The sequence below is a fragment of the Sinocyclocheilus rhinocerous genome, unplaced genomic scaffold (assembly GCF_001515625.1).
Source record: "Sinocyclocheilus rhinocerous isolate Xijiao unplaced genomic scaffold, SAMN03320098_v1.1 scaffold1605, whole genome shotgun sequence".
Classification (NCBI taxonomy): Eukaryota; Metazoa; Chordata; class Actinopteri; order Cypriniformes; family Cyprinidae; genus Sinocyclocheilus; species Sinocyclocheilus rhinocerous.
Window position 1 is genome coordinate 691,319 of NW_015627373.1, and position 10,452 is coordinate 701,770.

The 10,452-nt window shown below is 36.6% G+C and overlaps 1 protein-coding gene across 4 annotated transcripts in view; it reads left to right on the forward strand.

The window, feature by feature from the left end:
* LOC107727587 (adaptor related protein complex 3 subunit beta 2) overlaps window positions 1-10,452 on the forward strand; it is a 57,542-nt gene that overhangs the window by 41,099 nt on the left and 5,991 nt on the right. Inside the window, exons 10-21 of one of the 4 annotated variants that reach the window (XM_016537492.1) lie at window positions 736-922; window positions 1,097-1,215; window positions 4,375-4,413; window positions 4,958-5,072; window positions 5,888-6,077; window positions 6,176-6,344; window positions 6,592-6,679; window positions 6,760-6,869; window positions 7,517-7,745; window positions 7,833-7,917; window positions 8,463-8,560; window positions 9,200-9,214. In XM_016537492.1, the coding sequence (XP_016392978.1) occupies window positions 736-922; window positions 1,097-1,215; window positions 4,375-4,413; window positions 4,958-5,072; window positions 5,888-6,077; window positions 6,176-6,344; window positions 6,592-6,679; window positions 6,760-6,869; window positions 7,517-7,745; window positions 7,833-7,917; window positions 8,463-8,560; window positions 9,200-9,214 (1,444 nt within the window). Of the gene's footprint in view, window positions 1-735; window positions 923-1,096; window positions 1,228-4,374; window positions 4,414-4,957; window positions 5,073-5,887; window positions 6,078-6,175; window positions 6,345-6,591; window positions 6,680-6,759; window positions 6,870-7,516; window positions 7,746-7,832; window positions 7,918-8,462; window positions 8,561-9,199; window positions 9,215-10,452 lie in introns of all 4 variants that reach the window. The other 3 variants (XM_016537499.1, XM_016537507.1, XM_016537517.1) reach the window with 3 other exon arrangements.

The following is a 10,452-nucleotide window of genomic DNA, read 5'->3' on the forward strand; positions in this document are numbered from 1 at the left end:
AAACAATAATGTACAGTATGTGAAAAATAATGTGTTTTTTTAACCTTAAACCGCATAAACACATTTCATTACACCAAATACACCAAATAATGTTCTTTTTAGCAACATCATATGACCCCTTTAACATACTAGGATAAATGATGCAAAGCACATTAGCAGTAAGCAAGCTGCCTTGCATTATGCAACATGACGAAACTCATAAATGAAAGCAAGCAAGAAAATAAACGGGAAGAACACACTGAAATCTGAGGTTTTCGCATTAAAATGCCCGAAAAGCTAGTTTTAAGATGTTTAAGGTAATCTAATGCAGTATTTTTCAAAACAATGTTTGAATATAGCTGAAGCTTTATGAAAACCTCTGAAATCACGTTAAAACAGCTGAAAGACATTGTTGTGGTGGACAGGACAATATAGAATAAACCTGGGGACACAACTGAAATGTATAATAAATGTATTTTTGAGTTAATTTTCATGCATACTTATGCATATAATTTCTTTTCATTTTTATCATTATTTTTTATATTTTAGTTGTAATTAACTATTATAACCCTGTGATCAGTGCATCAGTCTGGATGAAAGCTGGGGAAACCCAACATGAGTCATTGTTTAATCAAGCGAGACAATCTCTGTCTGCATGTCATATTATTTAGATGCACACAAGTACGTTGCCTGTCAGGCATGAAACTCTTGAGAATTACATTCCTTTGTGTATTTCTTTTCTTTTCTGTCTTTCAGACTAAACTGTTGACGCAGTATGTACTGAACCTGGCGAAATACGATCAAAACTATGACATCAGAGATCGTGCCCGATTTATCCGCCAACTCATTGTGCCCACTGATAAGAGCGGCGCTCTTAGCAAATACGCCAAGAAGCTTTTCCTTGCACTCAAGCCTGCCCCCGTCCTGGAGTCTCCATTTAAAGGTAAAGGTTTTCATTTTAGTTTCAGTTTTAGTTTTAGTTAACACTAAAAATCCTGATTTGCATGCAAATCTGAGCACATTTTTACTCTTGAGATTACTGGGACCTTCAGGAAAAAATCTGAGGAGCAGGAGACAATTAGAGATCTCATTTGTGATTTTCTTCATTTCTTTACAGACAGAGATCATTTCCAGCTGGGGTCACTGTCTCATCTGCTGAACGCTAAAGCCGGCGGATACCAGGAGCTGCCTGACTGGCCCGAATCGGCGCCCGACCCATCTGTGCGCAATGTGGAGGTGAAGGATTCTGTGTGTGCAAGGCGAACAGTTCTGACAGGGCCAGAGGGCGCAGGGGTGCTTCTCCTACAGACCACCAGAGGGAGCTCCAACATGCAAGACCTCCCAAAGAAACGCCCCAAAGCGCTGACAAAAAAAACACTCGCTACGCTCAATCACTTTTATATCGCTCACTTTCCTCGCTCATTAGCATAACTCCACCCTCATAACGCATAAATCACACAGTCTGTATTTCAGCGGGGTGGTAGCTACTCATCCTGCAGCCCGATTGGTTGATGTGTCAGAATTATTTCCCTTGGAAATAGAGTGCAACAGTCCAGGCTCCGGAAGTAACAACTCCATTCATTTTCTTAATAGCAGAATGTGAGCTACAAGGTTGTTAATCGATGGTATATGCTTTTGTTGAAGTAACTTTTAAATAATCATGTTTAACTGTGAAATTTTGATGGATACTGATGAAAAACTACATTTCCTATAATTCAGCAGAGAATCTCCACCAATCAGAGAATCACAATAAGGAAATCGCACCAAAAGAAGTATTGTGCACTCACACTCTCATGAAACACTGCGAGTAACGTAGAGTAAATATTTTTATGCACAATATGCATAGTTTGCAATAAATATGTAAAATATATTTTGTTTATATATGTATATATATTTATATGTGTGTGACTTTTAAAAAAATCTCTATGGGAAAAATGATGGAAAAAATTCATCCAGAACCAACACAGCAGAAAATTGCACTGTTGCACTCTGTTAACAGCATGTCAAAAATGGTCGTTATAGAGTTTAACTTGAACACTGAACATTCCTTCAAACGGAAATTATTCAAAAACAAATTCTAGAATTCTTTGTCTGAATGCTAGAGCTGAATGCTTTATTTGTGGTTCTAGAATTATTTTTAAATCACTGAGAGTTCTAGAACTGACTAGACCGACACGCCCACGCACATTTACATATGCCACTCCTTCCTGATTAATATTCCATTATCAAATCTGCATATGCATGAGGTCTGTACCACACACTGAACGGTCAGGGTCTTGATTCCAGCTTCAGGTTTTTGTCTGCATAATCATGTTTGTTATTTCATAAAGCACTCATCATTCACAGCAGATTTCTTGTGTCTTAGATGGGTGTGTTATCAGTTTTATCCCCTCCAGTGTTCATCCACATCCCCTTTCTGACAGTCTGTCTGTCTCTTTATGTTCCCACCCACCATATTATGCAGCAAGAGGAGGTCATAGACACCAGTGAGGGCCGAATGGGTCTCTTGGGAGACTGGAGAGAGGTGCCCGCAAGAGTGCAGTGGCTTCTCTCTCTGTCCTCTATCTGTGTAGTCGGGTCGTCTGGCTCGACCTTTCTGCACTAAAGTGTGTGTTTTTGTGTCTCAGTCTGAAATCTGCTGACCTCATTTCCTGCCAAGCAAACCATCACATCGCTAAACCTTCATATTAATGTTGCACTTCCATTACTGTGACACCAAATGCTCAGCAAAGCATTAAAACATCATCCTAATACAGATTTGTTATTGACATATTGAGTATATGATTAGAGACCTTCTGAAAGTTCTAAACTAAGGGGTGAATTCACTAAAAAGACACTTTTGCGTACGATATTTCAACGCAAACTAAACACATGCTAATTTAATTAGCCGCAGTCTCCGCAGCTGGTGGTAAACAGAATTAGAGAGATGTTTGTGAGCATTTTAATCAAAGGAAAAGAGTAATATAACTGACCGGAATAATAGCTATAGCAATATTGTACCGTCCCAGTAAAGTATGTCAAATTATGCGGTTGCAGTTGCGGTTGCAGAATCTGTCGCATTCATACCCAGCTAACAAAAGTATGTTCTAAGAAAGTTTTGCTAACAATTTACTTATGAAAACGCTATTTCTGATGTTCTCTGAACATTCAAAACATCCACTTTTTAAAATTTTTTAAAACTTTTTTTGGTTATACGAACATTGTTAAATGTAGTCGATTTTAAAACGTAATTTGAAAAACGTAAGACGAACATCTAACTGAAACATTTAAGGAAAAAAAGGTTCCATGAATGATGTATAAATAACATTTGTGTGCTAACGTTTTGAGAACATAAATGAAGACCAGATAACTTTAAACAAACATTCTATTAACGTTACTGGAAGAGGGTTTGTTCATAATTTCAATAGAACCTTGCTAGAATGTTAGCCAAAGTTCTGAGAACATTCCCTGTTAGCTGGGTAATCACTTAATACTTAATAATGACCCAAAAGTTGTGCTGTGCAGATTAATTTCAGCATTAAATTTGTGGGCATGTTTATGCGGTTACCTAATTTGCATAATTCGCTTTGAAAATAATGACTGCTAAATTGAGCGAATTTAGTAAATTGAACACTAAAACAACACTGACCGATGTAAATAATGCTATTCATTCTGAGTGAATTCCCCCTTAACTGCCCGTTCACACCAAGAACGATAACTATAACGATAACTATATTAACGCCCACACCAATGATTTATTAAAAGCGTGCACTACAGTTTTGTTGTCTGCCGCTTTAAATGCTCACGCTCTTTAAAGTCGGATGCATTCTGATTGGCTGTCGACGTTTTTATTGTTCAGCAGCTTGAAAAAAATTGTCCAATGATATTGTTCTTTTATGTCAGGGGTGTCAAACTCAGTTCCTGGAGGGCCACAGTCCTGCACAGTTTAAATTGAACCCTAATTAAACACACCTGATCCAGCTAATCAAGTCATTTAGGCTTATTTGAAAACTACATGGTATGTGTGTTGGAGCAGGATTGGAACTAAACTCTGCAGGGCTGCGGCCCTCCAGGAATGGAGTATTCTATGTTGTTATTGTTATACCTGTGGTGTGGAAGTCACTATTGTCATATAGTTAAATTTATCTCTCATATAGTTACAATTTATTCTCTTTATAAAGTTATCGTTCTTGGTATGAACGTAACACTTTCAGTTGCTTTGACTGAAGCTGTTAGCGAATGGACGCAAAACGCATTCCAAATACGTGCTAATCTGTTGACAAGTGCAACCTGAATCCTTGTGTGTACTTTTTAAATCTTTTTCTTTCTTTTCTGTTCTGTTCTTTTCTTTCCTCTTCTTCTGGCCATCTCACAGCATCATTCTTGCGTTTCTTTTTATTCTTTCCTGTTTGCCAGGTTATTAGGCTGCTCGAAAGAGTCACCACTTTAACCAGCGTGAGTCTGTCAGTCACCCTTAGCGTCAGACCCAAAGAGCTTTTGCCACCAGCCTAGCGTAGCGTCTGTACTGTGCTAGACCAGCCTTTCCCTTTCCTCAGCCCTTGCTCTATGATTAAAGACCAGAATCCTCAAAAACACCCCAGAAATGGCCTACAGCACTGGTGCTAGTTGCTAATCGCTAATTTACATTCTAAACACCACGCTGATTCTAGCTTAAAGTCAAATGAATCTTGGGTAATTCAGTGCTGGTGGTCTTTGGGGTCTTTTTTTAGGATGCGATTTCTTTAATTAAATGTTTAAGCGTACACAACAAGAATGAAAGTGGCCATGAATGCACAACCTTCCCTGCTGTAGACCTCAAACGCTGAGCGAAGAGAGGCACAGCTCTCTAGAACTGTAATTTTATTAATGTATGAGTGTAAACAAAGATGTTAGCTGCTTGTAAAGAGGCATTCATGGCCGTTATATGAACCTCTTTCTCTGATTAGGTCCTCCATATGTACTTGAGCTTGTTTTGATGGTGTTTTGCGATCCTTTGCAGATTCCAGATTGGAGCAAATGCACAAGCCGGAAGGATCGTAAGGAGAAGAAAGTAGATAAACCATTCTACTCAGACTCAGAAGGAGAATCTGGTCCAACCGAATCAGCAGATAGCGGTAACTGTGGCGAACGCTACATCTTGTCAATGGGAAAATGTAGTTATTAGCCATATAGGAAGCTATCATATTAGACAGCATGTCATGGTTATTATCGTAACCAAAAACAATTAAAAACATTTTTGTTAATTTAAACAAAACTAAATTAATATGTCTTAAAATAGTCTTTATAACGTCTTTAAACGTTTATTACAAAAATACATAGTACATGCAAATATTGAAAAAAATTGTTATTTACATGAGATTCAACACTGATTCCTGTTTGACATTAGCATGTTGCTAAGCTAACGACTCTATATGCTAATAAGAAATGCAAATAGAAGATACTAATTTTTAACTGGATTCCCTATCTGTTCTCTTCATTGGTGACTAAAAATTATTTACATTTTATTTCTAAGTATTCATCACCATTTTGAAAGAACATTTTCTCTGAGCTCATTACAATGCTAAGCTTCAGGGTTAGTTACTATAAGTCTGATGTTAGCATGTTGCTAATGTCTTTAAATGTTTATTACAAAAATGCAAATACTGGGAAAAATAGTTCATTAACATGAGATTCAACAATGATTCCTGTTTGACATTAGCATGTTGCTAAGCTATCGACTCTATATGCTAAGAAGCACAAGAAATACAAATAAATAATAAAAATTTTAATTAGATTCCTTATCAGTTATTTTCATTAGTGAATAAAAATTATTTCAGTTTAAGATGAAAGTATTTTCATCACCATTTTGAATGAAAATTTACATTGAGCTCATTACAATGCTAATCTTAGTCAGTGCTAGTTAATATGATTTTGCTCGGTCACCTGACAGAATCAGATTCAGGCAGCGGTTCAGAAAGTGCTAGCGCCAGTGATGAAAGCGGTTCCGGTTCAGAGAGTGAAGAGAGCGGAGAAGAGACTGAGTCTGAGGATGAAGAGGAAGATGAGGAGAAGGAAAAGAAAAGAAAAAAGCATCTGGACAAGACCAAAGCAAAGAAACCAGCAGAGGAGAGCGCAGAGAGGTGCGCCATCCACACATCATACCAAATCAATGTCAATTATAAGTTCTGATCAGCTTGTTTCACCATATGTCTCATGATCTGCTCCGTCATTCCCACAGCGAGCAGAGCAGTGGCACCGAGGACAGAAAACGAGGCAGGAAGGCAGTGAAGAATCAGAAAAGTGCCTCAGAATCAGAGAGCGAATCAGAAAGCAGCGAATCAGAGGACGAGTCGGAGGAGGAGTCAGAGGAGGAGTCTGAGTCCGACACTGACATCAGGAAGAAGAAGGTTGGGCTAGATTGAAATAGAATACTAGCTTACTACGTAGTTAATACTGTGCATTATATACAGCATGCTGCCTGCTGTTTTTTTTAAATAATAAATTCAACTTGAAAGTAGTATGCTACTGTTGTCACATGAGCTGCATAGGAGATAAAACAATGCAGCAGTGTGTTAATAAACAGTGCTATTATGCTATTTTAATCTTAATCTTATGGATAAGAGTTAACGCAAGACTTTTTCTCATTTCGCTCAGACGCCTGTATCAAAACAACCTCCCAAACAATCCAAAAAAGAGAGCAAGAAGGAGAAGCAGGAAATGTCTTTGCTGGATCTGGATGACTGTGAGTAAAACCTCTAACACATACAAGATCAAAGACAAATGCTTTAACGTAAAAGTACAATTTGTCTTTCTCTCTCCCAGTTGAACCGGCCCCAACATCGGCTCCAGTGACTCCGGTTAACTTCCTGTCCAGTAGTCTGGTGTCTGATCTGGAGGGTTTGTCACTGACCGACACTATTCTTGCACCTACAGTGAGTTTTGGGCCAAAGTACAATTGTAAATTGAAATAAATACAGCAGAAATATTTTCATAATCTAGGGTTTTCATTTTAGATCTGAATCTGCAGAAAAAAGTTATTTTCCCTTTATAAATTCATTTTTTTTGTTAATTTTTTAATGCACTTCTTTTTATTATTTTCAGAATACAAAAAAGAAAATCATATGCAATGCAAGATTTAAAAAAAAAAAAAAAGTTATTTTTTTCTTATTTTTTCCCACTGGCAATTTTAAGCATAAACATTTTGTTATATTGCTCTGAAATGTAATATTTAATATTTTTAAATTTTTAAATATTGCATTTCAGACCTTTTTCCTCAGAACTATGAAATACAAACTCATAACTGCAAGGAAAAAGACAGAAATGTGAGAATAATTCACAATTACATTTTTTACATTTTGAATAGAAAGTTCAAAACAACAGCAGGTACTTTAAATATAAATCTTTTGTAACATTAGAAATGTCTTTACTGTCACTTTTGATCAGTTGAATTCATCCTTTGCTAAATAAAAGTTTTTATTTCTTTCCAAGACAAAAAAATCTTACTGACCCCAAACTTTTGAACGGTACTGTATAATATGATTGATTTGATATAAATAAAATCTCTTCTGTTTTCTCACAGACAATTGCTCCTTCTGGTTTGATAAAGTTGTATGAGCTCCTACATCGTATAACAGGTGAGGGTCTTGCGGTTGAGTATTGCTTCAGCCGGCAACCCTTCAGTCCAGACCCTAACATGGTGGCCGTCCAGATCCAATTCACCAACAACACCAACTCCGAGACCAAAAACCTGCACATCAAGGAGCCCAGGCTGCAGTCTGGGATGAGGATCCGAGAGTTCGCTGAGATAGGTCTGCAACCCAGCACAGTATGAGATTTTCAACACAAGCTACGACTACTTTAGGTTTATTTTTGTTCTGTTTGCATTGTTCTTTCAGAAGTGTTAGCAGCAGGTGAATCGGTTACTGTGGTGATGGGCATAGATTTCTGTGATTCTACACAAGCAGCAAACTTCCAGCTGTGGTGAGTGTTTAAGAAGAGCTAAATTATAAACTTCTATTTCCTGATGTCTACTTGTTAGCCATCTCAGTTAACACCAGTAAAATACGGAGTGCCACAAGGATCTGTCTTAGGCCCTTTACTATTTTCAATATACAGAACTTTCACAGAAAATTCCAAAGTAACAATCCCATAATGTTTGCAAAAGAATAAAATGATTGGTTCTTTAATGTTCTTAACAATTGCGTAACAAAAAAAATTCTAAAATAATTTTAAAAAACTGGACATTTGGAAGGATCTGAGAAAATTCAGAAATAACAGTTCCATAATGTAATGGTTAGCAGTAGCAGAACATTCTTAGAACATATTTTTGTTAGCTAGTTAGTCACCTTGACATTAAATAAAAATAGAATGGTCCATTTATGGTCGTAATTTAGCTTTTCATGGCCATTCTTCGCCTTTACAATTAAACGGGCTGCATATTTCTTTATGTAAATCACCTCCATTCATATAAATCATATAACAGTTTCTTGACTCCAATTCCAAGAATCTTTGTTTACTTTTTTCAGTACTCACACACGCAAGTTCTTCGCTTCCATCCAGCCGCCCGTCGGGGAGCTAATGACACCTGTGTTTCTGACAGAAAACGACTTCAAGAAGGAGCAAGGTAAGAGAACGTCAGCCCATCCTCGTTTTAGCACTCCCAGTTGCTCTATTGATTGCTCCTTTTCCTCAAAACGCCTGTCATTTTTTTTCTTCCTATGTAGCAGTGTCTCTCTGAAATTCATTTTCAACAGTTGATATGACAGAGAGAGAAGTTATGTCTCTCTTTCATTATTCATGAAATATGAATTTCATGTTTCATGGCTTTTCCTAATCTGAATTCTTCCATTGTGCACTAAAACTGCATATTTTCGTAACCAGAATTTTGGCTCTCGATACCACAGACCCCTTTCTTGTGTACTGTTAACATTTGCATGCAAGCATTAGCTTCTAGCTAAACTCATTAGCTTACAATTCATTATTCACCACAGCGCAAAGTGTTGTGTAGTATTTGCTTCAAAAACATGTACAGTATACTAAGAAAATCCACTGGAAGTGGAAGTAGTACCATAGTAGTACAATTTTAAACATAAAACGGTAGGCAAATCTGAATCTAGCATACATTATAGCCTGTAGTTAGCATGCTGCTAACAGCTCAGCATAAACGTTTGTCAGTTTAGCATATTAGTATTTGTTTTAACATATTAGTTTAACAAACTCATGTTTTCCTCTTCCGTGGACTCGTTTTGCCGCTATTCGTTAGAGAATCTTTTGAATGGTAAGTTTATCTGATGTAGCTGATTAGCATAGCTCCTCCTCTTCCCCTATTGTTCCTGATTTGTTTACACAGACACACACACAACCAGCTAACAGAGGACTTTGGCTAATGTTCTGGCAAAGTTATGAAAAATGTTCTTCCAGTAACGTTAATAGAACACTTGTTAAAAGTTATCTTTAATAATGTTCTCAAAAAGTTAGCACAAAAACGTTATTTATATATTGTTCATGGAATTAATGTTTTGTGAAACAATGAAATGAAATGTTCAAATAACAAAGAAAAAAATATTTTTCAAAACATTTGAAAAACTGGACGTTTTGGAAATTCAGAGAACATTGAGATGTTTTCATAAGTTAATGGGAATGTTAGCCAAATGTTCTTGGAGCATATTTTTGTTAGCTGCACACCCCTTCCTGTTATTCTAGAAATGCTTTTGCTTCCAGCTGCTCCTCCCTCTTACCGCAGTCTCCAGCCTTGGCGACTGTTACCATGACTATGCATTTCCTCACGGCATGTCAAGGTAACATTATGCTGCATCTAGGAATGTGCCTTAGAAACACTGAACCGGTCCGATTGACCCTGAACCATCACGACACTCGTGAGGCCAGCACGCTCAGCACAGCTCACAAAACCTGTTGTGTACTGTCTACATAGACAGCTACCTTCCAAGGTAGCGCTATTAATAAATTGAGCTTTTAAGTGACTGAATTGAAACATTTTTAGTGGGCTGCAGCTCTGTTAACGCTCAAGAGACCAGACAGACGTTCACTGTTGAGTCCAATACTTTACATTAGCATACGGCTAAGCTAAGAATGCAATAAATGTAAGTACATAGAATTATTTTCAATTTATGCTTTTCAGCACATAATAAATATATTTCGAATTTTTCCTACACTATCCATCATCTTGGTTGACAATTTCAAGATGCTGGTTTGTTGCAATGCATTCTGGGCAGTGTTTCTATTGTTAGCTAAAACTAATAAAAATTGTTTTTGGGAAGTGAAATAAAGTGGAAATAAAATATAAATATTAAATGGAAAAATTTAAACTTGAAAAAAACAAAAATTAGAAATGTTGCCTTGTCAACTAACTAAAGTACTAAGTACTCAAATTACTAAAAGATTATTAAAGATAAATAGAAATATAAAATAATAAATGACGAAACAGCAAATTTGCTCAAGCTTAAATTAAAATTATAAAAAAAAAATATATATATATATATTTTTTTTTTTTTTGTA